Consider the following 18,790-nt stretch of genomic DNA (forward strand, 5'->3'; position numbering starts at 1 on the left):
AGTTATTGAAAGGTTTTGAGTATTCATTGGTTAAACTGTGCAGGAACTCTGACTTTGAATAAACGGGGAAATCAAAGTTTAGAATATGTGAGCAAGAAAGAGACTTATGTGAAGAAATCAGGGGTGCAAGGGGCAGAGAGTAAGAGTAAGAGGGAGTCAAGTGTTTGAGCCTGATAACCACAAAGATGGCTGAACTGGACATACTTCAAATTCCTAACCTTCATCAGAGCCTGATAATGCTTTTAATAAGTGCTTAATGTGTCAGAGCCATCGCCTAACTCAAACCTAATTACAGAAATTTTTTTTTTTTTGTAATCAGCATTGATTTATTCATCTGTTACACGTGGTGCTGCCAATAAACAGACCTTCAAAACCCGGTAATTATGGAAGCATTACTGAAGTAGTTTCCTGTTTAAGAAGTGACACTGATCCTATCCAGCCTGCTAGTAAACTGTCAGGGCTTTATGTCGAAATATTTGGCAGCAGTTATGCCGACAACTTTTAAGACATCCAGATAAGGTGTTCTGCCATAAACACTGTGTTTAAGCCTCCTCACAGTGCCCCGATATTTACATGATATCCTCTCCCAGTTGTTCTGATGTGGTTTGATATAAACCTCGAGTTGTCTCCTCTGGCACAGTCATTACGCATTCTTCTGATCTGCTTTGACAGTTTAGATATCTGTGAAAGCGTACAGTCTGCTTCATGGCTCTCTATTACAGTCACCTTAAATCTCTCTGAGAGACAGATCCAGTAAACAAGTTATTACCTCTTCTCAAATAATAGGAAGTTTGGGAGATGTCTCCATTGGTCTGCTTCTGAACTTTTTTTCCTTTTAGCAGCCTTGTTGAAAGAATTCTACAACTATTCAACGAGGGAGTTACATAACTGTTTGCCCTACAGAGGGCCTCTTTCTGGACAAGTCAGGCTGACCAGATTATAACTGATGGACAAGTCAAGGAAGTGAACTGTTTCTCCAGTGTTTAAAGAATCCATTTGAGGTGATCTCTGTTTGCTGTAACCAAAATAGAGAAAAAAAAGTGCCCACGATTAGTTAAAGTTTCTCTGATCATGTTCCTTATTGCTTTTTGTATAGATTCTTGTCCAAATCTAAAGCCCAGTTTGTCTGCAGGCAGGATGGCATGCAGTATGTTATAGGACAAAGATTGCTTTCTGAGCATGCACAGAACAGAGTTGTTTTGCAAAATCCCCAACTTTATCAGAAGATTATCAGATTGTTGGTCACAGAGAGAGCAGATTATAGAGTTTGAGTTCAAGCCCGCAGAATGATACTGTACAGTCTAGTTAAAATAATGACTGACTCATTGTTTAAGGGTGTGAAGATATTTGCTGATAGGGCACAGATACTGGCAGCATCTGAAGATTTACCTATTTTAAGGCCCTGACAGACGGCTGATTTCTGTTGCACACCGTCAACTGATGTCAACTTTCTTCAGCTAGTTCAGCATGTTGAATCAGGATTGGAGATGGCGTAACCCATTGGTGAATAGAATCACTCTGATTGGCTGTTCAGCTCAGTGCACGTGAAGGGAAACATAAGAGTAAGGATATCCAACAAAGCACTAAAGTCAAGAGGGAGTGAATTTGAAACTACATATACATATGTGCTGGTTGGCCTTTGGTTGAAGTCCTTGCTGTGTGTTCATGTGCAACCTTTTACCCGAGACACAGATGACATAAGGTAGCAATGGGAAATGCTGCTGTGTTCAGGTACTCGTGTATCATTTAGCTCTCATCACTTTATTAAGTTGAAGGCATTTTAAAAAACACCTCAGATGAACCAAGCAAAAATGGAAGACGCATATGGATTTGTGTGAATAGTATTAATATGAGTGTGAGATTTTCTTTTTATATGATCACCATGTGAACTGTGAAGTCAGCAGCACTTTACAGAAGCTCTTGCATCGGATCTTTACTGTATGTGCTAGTTGCAGTATCAGTAGCCAGATAGAACTTTTTCAGTGCCCAAACACTGTTCTGCCTCAAGTGTTTATGCTTTATGCTTTATTATTCAATGCTGACTCACTGTAGTATCAGTCTTAATCTGTTGTGGTGTGACAGGAAGAGCAACAAGTTGGAAACACAACCCTCATAAATAATGGCACAAGTCACAACAGCTCTTTTGTACTAGGTGATTTATATAGCCATACCAAAATATAAGTAAAGTCTCTGCTGTGGGAAGGAGAGTGGGATTATTATACACAAGCAGACTCTATATCATCATACTATGAACTAGAGTTGGGTCTGTTTTCAGTTTTCTGTTCCGGTCTTGTGTATGAGCTTTAACAAGTTTGATTTTATGCACACCAGTTGAACTGGCATTTGTCATGATAACACACAAGTTAGAAAAGTAGCCTACATCAGCAACATGTGATCAAGGATCCAAAACCGACTTGTATTTTATTAAAATCCCTTCAAAACCAGGATCGACATCTATTTTCTTGTGCTGCGTTCAGATGTCTTTCACAAGTATAAAAACCTTTGAACCCTGAGAGAATTGGTTTGATTTGCTTTGAAAACATGCAGCAACTTGGCAAGAAATATCTCGAAAATTGAAAGAAATTAGTAGATGTAAAAATTATTTTTTATTATTAAATTTTTTTTTATATATAAAAAGCTGGATGAAAATGTTGTTAAAACTATAGTTACAGTTATTATTATTACATATTTAAAATTATTACAGAAATTTTCCAGGTTATTTTGTTCTTTGTGGGGGTTTTTTACTCCCCCAATCCCCACCCTTCTTTTACTTTTTTTTTTCTTTTACTCCAGGTGGGTCTTTTTTGTTTTTGAACAAATTTCTTGCTGATTTTGGGGTGATTTCTTTGCTTCTTTGAAGTTGCTCATTGTCTTCTTCCTATATTTTTTTTTACAGAAATACAGCAAATTTGCTCAGGTTTTAAGGGGTTAATAAACAATATGACAACGTGACTAACATAATTATGATTTTAGTATTATATAATTATGTTTATTAATGGGCTTATGGAAACACTTTTGTCTTGCAGCCCCGCACGGTTTTCTGCAGAGCCGAGAAAAGCAATAACAGTGTGAAGGAACATGTTTCCACATCAGGTTTCTTGTGCTGCATTAAGGTGCATTCCACTAGCACTTAAACCTGTGAAACCTGACAAAAACAGTTTGATTTCTTTAAAAAAAAAAGAAATAGCAACTTTTCATTCTCTTTATTTAGACTCGAAAAATCATTGAGGGCAAGCCCTCATTTACAATTAGACGAGAAATGTCCTGCAACCTGGAAAAAAAAAAAGGTAAAAGTTGACAAGGAAATGATCCAGAAATTAGTTGGGGAGGATTAATAAATATAATGGGCATTTTCATGTTTTCTTTGTGTTTTCTTGTCTTTGTTTTTCTTTTCTTATTTTCTGGTCAGTTTCTTTTAACTAAGTTCTTGCTACCTTTTGTGCCATTTCTTGTTTTTGAAATAAATCAAGCCAGTTGTTCAGGTTTCAAATGGTGAATTTATATACCAAACTATTGTGGCAGCTTTGACCATCAATAATAACAAGCTTGGCTTTTTGCTGTTGGCTATATATTGTATGTCATTTCAAGTAAATATCACAATAAAACACATATTTTCTGTTTAAAAAGTAATGTAACAAACATAGGAAGATAGCAAGTATAATACCCACCTGTCTGTTAAGGGGTTACTTCTCCAGTTTGATTTCGAAAGCACAGCTGATGGCAATGTGGTTTGTTTACATGAGGTAACAAAAGTGCCAAACCCTACACAAAACAAAAATGTCCTGTGACCAGCCAGGCAGCACTGCGTTGGGTAAAGTCAGGACACCTGAGCCCCTGAAATGTGTGTTTACCAAAACACTGCGACCAGTGATGGCTTCTCCATCACAGAGTGTGTTATGTAATGAGGGTCAAGTGTCTGTGGCTTGATGGACAGACAGAGTTCTGATAGGATTATACTAAGAGAGCGCTGAGGGGCAGTAGAGGAAGGGGGATTGGAGGATGTGTTTTACAGTCCATATGGTTGATGACATCCATCTGCTTTTTACATGGCTAAATGCTGTGAAGACTGGATTTAAGTGTATGGTTGAGTACTGGCATGAGGCACTTTCTGATAATTAACTTTTTTCATCATTTTAAATTACAAACCAAACATTTTGTACCCTCATAAAGTACTATTCTAAATATACAGTGCATCCTGTTATATTTTCTAGAAGTAAAAACAAAGAAACATTAAAAAACAGGATGAATGACTCTTCCTCAAACTCACATTGACCCAAAACCAAATGTTGCCAGGCACTGCTGTCATAGTGGGACGACTGGAAAGGCGTTGTTTGTTATTTTGAGGCAACGTATGAAAAATGTTCATCACTGGTTAGGTTTTAAGTGAACTCTTGTTGAAATAGCTAACTAGCTAGCTACATTTATGTGGGACACATACAAAAGGATCTCAATCCCCCGATTAGAATAGACTTGTACAGCTGTCCCAGTTTTGCTGGTAACACACAGTCCTGGTTTAACAATATGCTATTGGCAATCTGTGATAGTGTCAAAGTCACATTTTTTTTTTAAGCTTATTTTCTTTTTAAAAAAAACCATTTATAATAATAATTATTAATAATAAATATTAATAATTTATAATACATTTGGTAGCTTTTTTATCATATACTTTTTAATAATGGACGTATATACATCTAAAATTATTTAAAATCATGACGTTTAACTGTTTCAATTGTTTGATTTTGTTTCTGTTTAGCAGTAATGAGACGAAAGCTGCTGTATGATTTAAGAGATAATAATGGATAATGATATTGCAGAAACTATAACTCAAGTAATTAATTAAACATAGTATTAAACTTGAAAGGTAAAATAGCCGCTCATCCGTAATTATTAAATTATTTATCTCTTGGTTTGTTACTTGCCTTTTAAAAAAAAAAAAAATAATAATTAACAAGTTGAATATGTCACCTTCGGCTCTGGGAACATGTTTCTCTTTTATCATAAATAAACTGATTAATCATGTAGTTAATATTAGGTAGAGTATTGGAAAATAATAATAAAAGTGTGTGAAAAACTAAAGGAATACACAGTCTTTCCAAACTTTTTATCTGACAAACTGTTTAAAGTTGTTGCAGATGGACAGAAAGGGGTTAAAAACCAACAGTCAGCCCCTGCTCCCATGCAGATCCCTTGTGTGCCGTTAATCCCGTCTGCTTGCTGATCACTTTAGTGTCGTCTTCTTTCCACTGCTGTCCCAGATGTTCCCTGTTATGTGTCATACTTCCCGCGTTCTCCATCTCCTTTGTCAGTGGCGGCAGCTGGTCAGATGCTCCCAGTCACGCTGAAAGACGCACAAGCCCCAGCGCTGTCATCGTTATCAGGCCTTGCACGCAGACAAACAGTAGTTATTATTAACTGCACTCCGCTAAGAGGATTGCTTCCTGCACTCTCAGCCTCCGCGCAGTTATTTAAAGGGAGCTTGCATTGCCGCCCACTGCCTGCCACAGCTTTAGAAAGAGAGAGAGAGAGAGAGAGAGAGAGAGAGAGAGAGAGACATGTTGAGAGTATGAAGGGAAGGAGAGAGCAAGAGGGCTGATAGCCAAGGATAGGACACAAGAGGAGGGGTAAAGCAGTGCTAGTGTGTTTTCTCAGGGTCTCGTCAGCACAGCATTGTGTGCGTCACAGAGAGGTGACAGCAGGCGCTACCTGCTGGTCCCAGCTCAGCTGCTGCCGCTGCTGCTACTGGAGGGAAACCACAAGTTGAGGGGGGACACTCACCAGGAAGCTGCAGCCATGGCCAGCCAGCAGGACTCAGGTTTCTTTGAAATCAGCATCAAATCCCTGCTGAAGTCGTGGAGCAGCTGTGAGTAGCAGTTTGTCTGTTGTTGCTGTTGTGGGTTTTGTCCTCAGCTGACTGACTGGATGAGGCTGCAGCTCTGCTGGGAACCTGACTTTATAGCCTCTTTCTCCGGTTGTGGTCTGTCACGGGGATGTGGTGTTGCTTGTTGCAGACTGATCTGATTTCATTGTTCAGCATGCCAGTTGCTGCAAACTTGGAAGCATCATACTTTTAGCCACAGAGCACCACACTCCGAAAGGTTTTCAATTGTCTCATAGCAACAGCCAGGGACGAAACTCCAAGTATGTAGCAGGAGTTATTGGCTAAGAAGAAGTTGCTTATTATACACAGGCACACTTTGGCACAGTTTCTCAGATTATCCTATAAAGTAAGTTGTGCTGATGGTGATTCAGCATCTCAATTCCGCTACTCTCTTTAAACTCTATTTTACTTTAGTGTGTGAGTCTCTGACGGAGTCTAAATAGCTCTTATTAAGTGTGAGGGCACTGTAATAGGATTAGTGAAGGTTCAGCTTGGTTGCATATTCTGTCCAGAGCTCACAGCTCCAGTGCCTCCCATTGTAGCCCATAAGGATGGGACAGGGTGTCTCTCTGCATCTGATCATGGCATTATTCTGTGTCATGTCAGATATGGGCTCTGGACTATAAATATGGACTCCCTTTAGACATAAATCAAACCAGTAGCCAAACCAGGAACCTTAGCCAATGAAACACTTTCTTATAATTCAGCAACTAAAGCCACATCTATGTAAAGATACTTCAAATCTAAAGTGGTATGAAGTCTTCATCACCTCTGAGGCTGCGAGGTAGCTTGTGTATATCTCTTGAATCTGAATGAAAAGCGATACCATAGAACATGCTGTCCTTGTCTACACACTCAACATTGAGCCATCTCCCAATGATGTTGCATAATCCTCACAGTGGGTCACTTTGCTGATAAAGGTACAGGCGCTCATTGTACTGTAGCAGTAGTGACCCACAGCTATGCATTTAACATTTTCATTAAATATGTGATCTCTTAATCTCATCTCTCTGCTCCAGTTTAGACAAGCTGTTACATAATGAATCACAAGATGCCAACAGAGACAGTGTAGATAATAAAAACTAATTTGAGAGGATTCCAGGCATATTGGCAGCTGATATGGAAATTGAAAATTCTATATTTATCTCCTAACTGATGAATATGTAAGGACTGACCAGGTTTTTATAGGTTTCTGGAACCAGCAGTGTGTATTTCCCTGCTATCTTTCAGATACTGTTTGCACTGTGACCACAAGGTAAACAAAGCCAAGGTCCTTTAGACAATGGTCTCTCCTTAAAGTTAGTGTGTCCAGCTGCACAGAACTGGCACTGTGCAGCAGCGGCATCAGGTCTGGTGTTCAAATTGCCTGAAGGCCGGGCCACCATCAGCCAATCAGAGCAGGGGATGAGCTGCAGTAAGCCGAGCACAGCGGCGTTCCTCTGATGAGTAGTTGTTGTCCAATCCAGTTGCCATTTATTCTATGTTACAAATGCAATGCATTTTCTCTCAAGTGTAGAAGTTTTCTGTGTCACATTTGATCCAGTTTTTAAATATTTTTTTCATGTTTTAGTGCGGCGCAACTGTGTGTGCAACACTAAAAATCATGTTTTTAATAGTAAAAGAAATTTCAGAAGTTACACTTAGATGAATCCCGTCTGTTTAGCTGGGAGAGACAGATGCAAGTGTTTTTATGGGGACTTACATAAACGAAACACTTTCACAGCAGGCTGCAGTTTCCAGCATGATGTCAGCCTGCGAAAACAGGGCTGATGGTCAATAGTTTGAGACTGACATTTTAATCTGCTTTTCACAGAGGTCTGTAATCACTCTCTCACTCTCTCCACTCTGCCCATTTTTTTGGGACACACTGTGAACTTGTAATAATGTATTAGCATTAGGATGTTGTTGCTCCAGCTGTCACCTCCTCTTTCATAAATATTTTAGCAAAAATAGTTTAGCTTTAACTCCAGAAGGATCTAAAGTAAGTCATAGATTAAATATAAGCTCTAGAGTGTTATTCTGTTTCATTTTAATATGGAAATATAGTCAGTGTGGCACATCTGGTCATTAACAGGGTTGTTTCCTTTGACCTAAAACTTTATGATCTAAACCAGATGACAACATTTTCCCGCTCATTACGTTACATGACGCAAATGTTACACCCACCTTTGGTGAAGCACCTACAAACAGTATTCCTTTATACCCAGCCTGGAAGTAAAATATATATAAATAATGTGGATACAGTGGTAGCAGAGGGTATTAAAGGAACAACATGTAAGATTTATGATGATTAAGCTGCATCTAGTGGTGAAGATTGCAGATTGCAATGAGCTGGAACTCCCGGTTAAAATTCCTGAAATGTGCATTGTTCAGAAGGTTTTTACCAGGAGTCAAATTATCCGCAGAGGTCTCTTCCTCTCCAAAAGAAAGAACCTGAGTAATTTCAACATGTAAAAACAAACAATAAAGCAGTTAAAAGTTTAAAAAAAAGTCAGTGTTTTTCATCTCAGAGGGGCTGCTAACTACATGGGACAATGCAAAAATGCAAATGGCCTTATCTAGACACAGTGTTTGGTTTGTATGTTCAGGGCTACTGTAGAAACATGATGGTAGAGTATGCCAATCTCCATGGTTGAGGACCCGCTCCCTATGTAGATATAAACGGCTCATTCTAAAGTAACAAAAACACGATTCTTAGTTTCAGCAGATTACACACTAAATAAATACTCTTTTTATATTATATTTCATTTCTGCCAATATATCCCCTAAATCCTACACACTGGATTTTTAACTAGCGATGTTTTGCAGGTTCAGAGCTTGTATTGCCCACTACTCTCTCACAGAAGTGCAGAGTCAATGCGTCTCACAGCAGCTGGATAAAGTGCTCCCAAACGTCCATGTTGACATTGGAATTTCTGGTCCAGTGAAGGAGGTCAGCGGTGTCTAAATATCCACCCACTCTGTTCACAAACGGCTGCTAAAGTGGTTGTTTACTCAGTGGGACAGTTTCTGTGGATGCATATAGTTAACGGCATTCTTTGAGAGAGTGTGTGTGTGTGTGTGTGTGTGTGTGTAAAAGACACTCGTTGGCCTGTTTGCATTGTCCTCTTTAGGGAGCACCACCATGCTCAGGGTGTTTCCAGCACTGGCGATGATGTAATGCATGCTGTGCCCGAGCTCCTTGTTTGCAGAGTCACATGTCGCTTCTGGGTCTTCGTACAGCACCCAGAGAGATAGAAAGGGCCTGATGTGCACACTGGTTGCTTTCTTCACCCCCATTTCCAGCATAAGTAACAAGCATGGAATAATTTAGATTAAATGATAAGCTGATTTTATTTTATTGAACAAGTTTTTGCCCAGAAATTGTTTGTTAAATCAGATGTGTTTGCCTCTAGACTTTCTGTTGCTGGGCAGTTACGTAAAAAAACTCATATTTTACTGAATATAGTGTTAAAAAGCCGTTGAAAAAGTCTTAAGAAGTGTGCCGAAGCATGTGCCTGATCAACAGTGGTGTTTACACTCTGGTTGTCTGTCCCCCGTGCTTTAGGATGGTGGCCGGAAGGGGAGGGCTACTCTGTCAGTATAGTGTGTACCCCAGGATAAATATAGTCACACAGCTATGCCACCATAGCATGTTGGACCTGATCACTGTGCTGTGCCTCGGCTAAAAATTCCTGCCTGACCTTCACTCTTGGAAGGTACCGGTTGGTCACAAGGCTAGAGGAAGCCATAGCAGAAGCAGCTCGGAGAGAGAGAGAGAGAGAGAGAGAGAGAGAGTGAGATCTAGAGATTGCGTGGTCTCTCGTACCAAACACTACTCCCACTTTTTAACACACACCCGCCGTTGGCTGTGTGCGCCATGGAAACTATGCCCAGCTGGACAGAGCCAGCTGACACACAAGACATGGACGTTGGTGGATTTTACTAGCAAGCATTTCTCTTGATTCAGGACAACCCTGGATACCATATCCTCCTTCCCCACTATGGATGGGACGGCTGTGTGCTGGAGTAAGGCCAGCGTCATCAGCTTCATCAAGGGCCTGGGTAGGTGCTGAGTTGTCACATGTGAGGGAAGCATGTTCTGAAAGAGATCGCCACTGCTGGAAATTCCTTGAAAGATATTGAAACGCTTCTTGTCCTGAAAAGACCTGGAGAGGAAGACTTGTTTCCCGATTCCACAGCGTTTCTTCCGTTTGTGCAGCTCTGTCAGAGCTGCATATTTTTAAAGCATCTAAAAAATGCTGATTGGGACTTTGCTCAACTCCTGTCTTTATTCTGCTGTGTATGTGTATCTCAGTTCCCTGTTCTTTTGTGTGCATTTGCTTGCAATTTCCTATTACTACCTATAAAAGTATAATAGTTTGGAGTAAAGCAGTTTAGGTCATTCTTGAGAGCCACTTTATCCTCTCAACCTTTTATCACCAAGACAATTGATGGTCCTGCTTTGGATTCCTTTTTTGGCAGACTACAGAAGTCGTACAATTAATTTGCCAGTTACCCAATTCCTCTTTAGGTTTGTATCCTGTCACAACAAGACTACATGAGCATAACGACTTCAATTGCAAGGTTCATGAGGTCTGAGTTTGTTGTACTGAAACATGTGATGTACAGGCGGACAGTATAGTTGCTGATTCTGACTAAAAGAGACCATTTTAATAGTTTAAATATAAATACTCTCATATACTCATGTAAAATATGCTTTAGATTTCTCTAGGGCTGAACCAGATGCTTCAAAGCTTTGATTATTGTCAAGTTAATCAAAATCAAAATCAAAATCAGGATTATAAATGTATATATCCCAAAATCACATAAATAAATATTTTTCCAACTAGAAATTAACTACAAATTATTTTTAGTTGTTCTCAGACAAGTACATTTAAACTTTGGTTATAGTTTTGAGACTCGTTGGTCATTACCATGGCAGCAGGACTGAAGCAGGGACAGTTTGACCACATGTGACAGGCTTACAAATAGCAGCATGTCAACAACACTGTGTGTCTGGAATAGTTTCATAATTTGAAAAAAAATAGCCCCAAAAGCTGAGTGCAAGATACAACTAAGGAAACAAGTTCATCACAAATCTACAATGAGCCATCTTGCATAATATTCTTATTTCTAGCTATTACGATTAATATTCGACACGCGTGCCAACAAAATAGCTAATTGTCACATTATTTTAGGTGTACTGACGGATGTCCTTGTCTTGTTGATCCCCCCACTCCCATTGAAGCTTCAATTAATCATGAATGTATCTTACTGCAACGTCAATGATTTTAAAAAATGGTATTCAGAACACATTTGTGATTAAGTCCTACAACTTCCAAAGTTGCCATCTTGGGCTATTTTTAGTTACACATCAATATAAAAAAACATTTTGCCACTTTAGAATCATTAGGTTCTATCTGATTTTCTTAGTGAAATCGAGTCATTCATATATATTCTTATTTTGTGACAATTTCTTTACATTATGTGAGGACTTATTTTAAGTTATATGCCCTTTTTTTATTTAGAAAACAAAACGGTTCATATCATTATTGATATTTGGAATGCAAAACTTTGAAGCTCAATATCTCAAAACCACTCAGAACACAGATAAAACCTTTGTTTTTCTAATGTGGCTATTTCACATCAGAGAAGATGCTCAATATGAGAGTTACACTGCACAAAAATGTAGCAATGCTGAGATGTTATAATATACTGTGATTTTTCTCAGTAAGCTTTAAAAAAGTTGAATTTTAAACACTCGTAAAAGGAAAGAAAACAAAGCTCACAGTCCAGTGTCTGATATTGGATTTTGACAGATACAATGTGCTCCTGACACTGTGCAGGCTGCACTTTGCTGCTGCTCATGTGATCGCTGTCCAGTCACATTTATTTATTACACGCACACACACGTGTTTACACACTCAGAATGCAGTGGCTAAAGGCAATGTGTTTCTCATTGTAACGCTGTCCTCTCTGAATATTTTACACATCAGATTTACGGCTGTTGGTGAGCTGGACGTGCATTTAGGGGTTGTAGAGTTTCAGGCTAAATAAAAATCTCACAGCTCTAATGAGATGTTTGTATGCAGCTCTTTACTATGTTTAGCACTTTTGTGTCTGGGAGCAGCTAAGTGTATCTTTGAGGTCAACTTTAACTTCTGTGTTAGTTTGTGGGGTTTTATGGCCCGAGCCAAGCGATCCGTAATTAAACGTGGGCCACATCATAATGCTGGTTGACGGATGGTCACATGCATGAGATTTTTGCTTCCCTCAAAGGGCAGTGACATCTTTGGTACAAAATGAAAACACCAGCTGCTGGCCGTGGTGTTTTAATTTCCATATGCGCTCTGTTCACTGTAGCAGTAGGAAAGAAAGTGCAGACTCGGGGCAAGCCGGTGCCCTTTGGACAGTCTCCCGCAGGAATGTTCAACATGTTGGGAACTTCATGTCCATGTTTGGAAGCTTCTCAGTAATACTCCATTTGGTGATCTCCCTTTGTAAACAGATCTGTGGCTGCTTCTGTCCTACTCATTTGTGCTAGATTTGGCAATGTTTGAAATTGTTTCCCATCTCATGCTTTGTTTGTTGTTTCCGCAGCCTCACCCGTGGGGAACGGATACATTAAACCCCCCATCCCTCCAGTCAGCTGTCTTCAGGGAGAGAAGGGTCCTCCGGCCATGATGCCCATCAGCATCGACCCAGAGAGCAAGCCGGGCGAGTACGTCCTCAAGAGCCTGTTCGCCAACTTCACCACCATGTCAGAGCGCAAGATCCGCATCATCATGGCTGAGCCGCTGGTGAGTTGGCAGAGAGTGACAGACTAAAGAGTTATGTCTCTTTATGTTTTGTGGTGATTGGTTGTTGTTGTCACGTGTGTTTTGCCTCAGATGTTAAGATGAAATCAAAATCTATTTTGGTATTATTAGAGGGAAGTAAGGTCATGACCTTGGTACTCTGTAACAAGCCTCCTTTTTTTAAACCTAAATATTACATCTGTTCATCAAAGGTCGCATGAGTACCAGTTGTGTGCAGTTCAATCAAAGCTTGAGTACAATTGTTACATATTGTTCCTTTGAATCATTTCAGAGGCTGGTAAAGCTAGATTTTAGTATACAGTAAGACAGAAGCAAAGACTAGAGAGCAGTCTTCTAAATAAGCATGTTAATGTAGGAGCATTTAGTTTTTTTTCTTGTTTGCTGCTCTGTTAATCATCCTGTGACCCCCTGTGGGTGTCCAGACCCTCAGGTTGTGAACTTCTGTAACAAGGTCAGACAGGAAGCCTGATAAACAGTCCCACTGTGCCTCGCTTGACAGTGATAAATTACAAACAGTGGTGAAAGAAATATCTAGCTCCTTTACTTTAGCAGACGTTCCAATGGCATTTTAAAACACGACAATACAACTAAAAGTAACCAGAATCCTACTAAAGTAACGGTATAGTGTTATTAGCAAAGTGTACTTTAAGCTGTAGTTGGAAACTTTAATTAAAATTACATATGTATATACAGTGTATATATATATATATATGTGTGTGTGTGTGTGTATATGTATATATGTGTGTGTGTGTGTGTATATGTATATATGTGTGTGTGTGTGTTATATATATATATATATATATATATATATAGTGACAGTTTTAGAAAATGCAAAACTATATATATATATATATATATATATATATATATATATATATATATATATTTTGCATTTTCTAAAACTGTCACTATATTCACACAGGCCCTAACTGAGACCAATTTTTGAAAAAGAAATAATTCTTCTGTCTACTCTATTGTCTCTACTCAGTGCTTCTGATAACCTTGCCACATGTGAGGGAAAACAATCAATCAGAGCCAAACAGTTTTTAATGCAGCTGTCAATCACTGCTTGTGAACTGCGGTCAAACTGTCATACTAGGCAGTGCTGATCATAGATGAATCAAGATTCTGTTGCTGGATTGACTTTTTCTTGCCTCAAATGTTTTCAGAAACGTATTTTAAGGTCTTTGTAGCTGCAAAATGAGAAAGTTGGTCTGGCTGGTTGGGATTGCTCAGTACTTTGGTCGACTGTTTCCAACATAGTGGCTGAGTCACAAACTTTCTTAGTTTACAGCTTAAAAGTGCGCTAAAATATGTTTCTGAAAACAGTTAAGGTGAGAAAATAGGCAAGGCAAGTCCTGATTCATGTTTGATCAGCGCTGCTTAGTTTGACAGCAGTTTGCAATGACTGACAGCTGCGTTACAGACAGCTTGACTCTGATTGGTTGTTGCTGCCACGCTGCTGACGATTCTTGCAAAGGTCATTACAAGCAGTTGGAAGAGGAGGAGGGAAATTATTTCTTCACTAACTGTCTTATGTACTTCTATCAGAATTCGGTGACAGTTTCAGTCAATAAGACAAAAAGCATTTTTTTTTATAAAAGTCACCAACTGTAACTTTAAAATGTAGCATAAGTTGCATTATTGCACATGAAGCATTTTTTCTGTTGTAGCTGGTGGACATGGATTTAGTTAAACTACTTCGTGTATAGCTCTGTAGTTCCCTAACCTACTGTACAGCAAAGGTTTGGCCCCTTCAAAGGGTTACGAGATAAATGTGAGGGGCTGTGAGATGATGATGATGTGGTAAAAAAGAAGAAAAAACAAAGTTATGCTGCATAAATTTTGTTGATTTTCTTCTTTAACCTTTGATGAAAGGGGTAACAGTTCATAGCCATGTGAGATGTGACAAATGGCCCCATATTTTGAAAAGGATCACAGGCATAAGGTTGAAAGCCGCTGGTGTGTTTTTCAACAATTCATTGTATTTTTAAGCTTGTATGTTATTTCACCTGATTCACACCTATAATGTGCTGATTCTGCTCATTTATATTTTTGTAACAACAAGCAGCAGCTGACTCCTACTAATGAAGCCCTTAAAAGTTTAAACATCACACTGTTACGTTACAGTCAGACCTTGGACATGCAACTGAGTCTCACACACACAAAACACAGACATGTTAACTACCATGTCATGTTTAATGCTCTCAGCTGACAGTCCGGTAGTTTTGTGTAAAGCAGCAGCTCCATTAGCACAAAGAGGGAAGCAGCCTGTGTGGACAATGTGTAGAATATTTTATTTTCTTGTCACTGAGAGTCAACATAGCGGTTGCAGGTTTGGTTTTGTTCATAGTTTCTATAAACTTGCTGCAGGATATTTTGAGAGATGTTATGTAAGCATGGATTAATATCAACCTCACGTCAGTGTTCAGTACAGTAAACTCACACTGCATTGTTATAGTAGGGCTGCTACTTGCAGTTATTTTGTTAGCAATTAATCTGCTGATTTTTTTTTTTTTAAATGAATCGACCAACCAAAATGTAAAAAAAAAAGAAAAATTGCAAATAACTTTGTAGAGCCAAAGGTAATATCTTCAAATGTCTTGTTTTGCAAAAAATATGGCTGTAATGATGTCATATTTTCATTACACAGTTATCGTGGCCAAAATAGTGTATGTAACAATATTGTCCTAATATCTGTAGAAATCTTTTAATTGACAATTGCAATGCTGTCAGTCAAATTCATCTTTGTTTATTGTGTGTTTTGTCTCTTTTTGAGAATGTACAAAAGAGCAATTACACTTGATGGATAGTGAAAAAGCAAGAAGATGGCGTTGGGAGACAGAGACGAAAACAAAAAGAAACACCTCTAGTTCAAACAAATTTCCAACACCTCAAAAGAGTCAGTGTAAAATGATATATGACAAAGAAAAGCAGCAGATCTACTCATATATGAGGTCTGAATCAGAGGACGTTTGCATTTTATCACAGCAATAAACATAATTGAGCAGACACATTTCTAAGGCTTTAAGGTAACTATCAAATGCCTGATATTTTGACTGAGACAGTATTTAAGGCTTGATAATTAATCACCAAGTCGTCAAATAATTTGCATTTTGAAGTGAATAGCAACTTTGTCTCTTCTATTTACTGTTCTTAGCCCTTGTCTTTATATCTAATGTTACTGACTAATGAGCATCTCTGGAAAATGAGATGAAGGTAAAAGCTGCACATAAAATCTCCGAGATGTTTTTTCCAGTGGAGGTTGCTTGTAGCCGATCGACAGGGCCAACAACAGCTGTCATAAATAATTCTGTTTACAGACGGTCAGGCAGACAGGGAAGAGCCACTGACTGCACCACTCACCACCTGCTCCCACAGCCACATCACAAGTGCTGCTGAAAGTCAACTAAAAATGACCAACTGATCCTTATTACTAAGAAAAGCCTCAGAGAGCATGATCACCATACCTGTGGCTTTATGTCCTACGACACTGTAGCATTGATGACCTATTAAGGACAATTGGTACCAAGAAAATCAAACAAAAATGCAACCCACCTCTGGCTGGTATAGATATTATTTGCTATCACTTTATGCACGTTTAAATGGCCTGATTCACTGTCAGTTTACTTGTGGCTACTATGGCATCCTTCAGTTTTAGGGACTGTGATTTCTGTGGAAGCTATTAGTCACCGGTCCCGGTCTGCAGGGAAGTGTTAATTACCACAGGGAACGTGTCCAACCCCCCTCGTTTCAGTGCAGCTCCCTCTGGAGAACTGCAGGCAGGATGTGTCTCTTGTTGTTTTTCCTGTCAGTGGAGAATTGGCTGAGTGATTTGCTTTAGCTGTCTTGTAGGCAGTGGCGTATGGTTGTCCCTCATTCTCACCATTTCAGGTGAATTTGTTTAACCCTATGAAACCCTGAACAAATTGTCTTGATTTCTTTCAAAAACATTGGAAGAAGGCAAAGGGCAACACATGAAATTACCCCAAAATGAGCAAGAAATTACAAGAAAATTACCTGAAATTTAGAAAAACAATTAAACAAGCAAACAAAAAAATGGTAAAGTAAAAAAAAAGAGAAAGTTACCTGAAAAAAGTTGCTTGATAATCATAATAATATTGGAAAATAACTTTAAATGTCTGGTTTATTTATTTCTAAATATAGTTTTCTGGATTTTTTGCCCTAACTTTGTGAAAATAATTTTCTAAAATCAACAAATTTCTTGCAATTTTTGGACATTTCATGACAAATTGTTCACTGCCTTTTTCCCCCATGTTTTCAAAAGTAATCAAACCAATTAGCTTGGGGTCCAAAGGTTTAAATACTTATGAAAGGCATCTGAACACAGCATGAGAAAAGTGATGTCACTACATGGTTCAAAGGGTTAAGTGATCTGTTATTAATAATAGAAGACATTTTTAAAAATCTGTACTCGAAGGTTAAATTCAGAGCAGATACATGACATGTAAGTTGCAGAAAGTGAATTAAGTAAAAGAGAAATGCTGTAAATCTGTGAGATGGGTGAATACAAATCGCATTGCTGTATCAGCCTGCCACACAGGGCAAGAGCCATCGACTTCTCTGTCATTCCTGCACAGATGGGCTCCTCAGATGTTAGCATTTTCCAAAAAAAAACGAAAAAGTTCATTAGAGCATGTTGGGGCTTAGCTGGCGTTCCAGCTGCAAGAGGAAGTGCACCATTACCATCAGCCCACGCAACGTCAATGTCAGACACATCAGACAGTTAGCTCTTTTGGATTAATCATCAAAAAAGTGATGTGCTGTGATTTGCTGTCTGGCCAGCGAGACAGCAGAGGGGTGAGTTCAGCAGAGCAGAGTAGCAAAAAGATACAGGAAAGCTGAGGCTTTGATTTGTGCAGCGATAGATAAGGTGGTCATTGTGGGTTAAGTTTGGATATAAACATACTCCAAATTACTGTTGGGTGTGTTTTTATATAGTGTGTCCTGCTAAAGATGCATCAAATATCTTGAAAAACTAAAATTAAACCTGTATAATGTATATATCATTAATTTTCATTTTAATTTTGAGAGGCAAACCAGGCAAATGTAGTAGGGCAAAGGGGCTCCGGATGGCCACTCATATTGGCACATTGACATCTGGAAACATCCTTTAACCTCCCTGTGGGGTGCCTGTAGCTACTGTATGACACCTTGATACTGTTAATTAGGAAGAGGGCCTCGACTGCCTCAGGCCCCCGAAATCTAGAATCACAGATGAGAATCCAAGGTGTTTCTTTTTTGCAAAAATGAAACCAGCTAGCTCTTCATCAAGCTTTAATGTGTTTTATTGAATCTGTGTAGCCGGGTTATAAACACTTTATAATCTTTGTTTCATTTGTTTTTATATACTGTGACCAGGGCTGGAAATAAACACCAGCCACCAGCCAAATGCTGATAAAATATGCAAGTGGCTACTAGATTTGCTTTGCTTGCTAGCCAGAAAAACAATGGCATCTATTGAGTGGCTGGTAGATTTAGGAATCCCCCAGCCACAGTCGCAGGTGGACAAAAAAATTAACTGCCAACACTGACAGTGACTAATTAGGATTGTGAGACACACATTTGATGTAAGTAAAATTGTTTAGACGCTTTTTAGAGACAGGCTGTGGTAATTTTAATTTCTATGATAATTTATAGGCCATTATTAAATGATTGTATTAAAAGATTTACCTTAAATGTTAGTAATTCAAGCATGTTTTGTCTCAAGACTGCTCTATTAAGACCTTGGTTCAATAGAAATGAGTCAAAATTTTAAATGTTTAAGGAAGTTGACAAGTTGATGTTTTCTTTAGGTGTTACAAATGTGTTGTCACCAGATGATGTTGAAGACTCGAATAAAGAGTGAAGACAAATAGATCTGCAGACAAAGAAGCTCCTGTTAAAAGGATTTTAATGCTGCGCAGCGTGTCAAACCAGCAGCTCTTTTTTAAGACTTTTAATGAACAACCAAAAGTCTCCATCTTAAATATCCATGATGCCCATAAAAGTTATGTGGCATACCAGACCTGCTGTAAAAACCCATTGTTCAGTAGTGGTAAAGAATACATCACATACTACCTCTAAATGTAGCATAGCATTAAAATACTTG

The 18,790-nt window shown here is 38.8% G+C and overlaps 1 protein-coding gene across 11 annotated transcripts in view; it reads left to right on the forward strand.

The window, feature by feature from the left end:
- Positions 1-18,790, forward strand: part of LOC121943725 (protein furry homolog) — a 72,608-nt gene that overhangs the window by 8,732 nt on the left and 45,086 nt on the right. For 6 of the 11 annotated variants that reach the window (XR_006105864.1, XM_042487325.1, XM_042487318.1 and 3 more), the window contains exon 2: positions 12,461-12,660. Coding sequence is in view for 10 of the 11 variants with exons in the window: in XM_042487318.1 (XP_042343252.1) it covers positions 12,461-12,660 (200 nt within the window). In the remaining variant the exon portion in view is untranslated. Of the gene's footprint in view, positions 1-5,757; positions 5,861-9,760; positions 9,923-12,460; positions 12,661-18,790 lie in introns of those variants that run through there. The other 5 variants (XM_042487322.1, XM_042487323.1, XM_042487326.1 and 2 more) reach the window with 2 other exon arrangements.

The sequence above is a fragment of the Plectropomus leopardus genome, chromosome 5 (genome assembly GCF_008729295.1).
Source record: "Plectropomus leopardus isolate mb chromosome 5, YSFRI_Pleo_2.0, whole genome shotgun sequence".
Taxonomy (NCBI): domain Eukaryota; kingdom Metazoa; phylum Chordata; class Actinopteri; order Perciformes; family Serranidae; genus Plectropomus; species Plectropomus leopardus.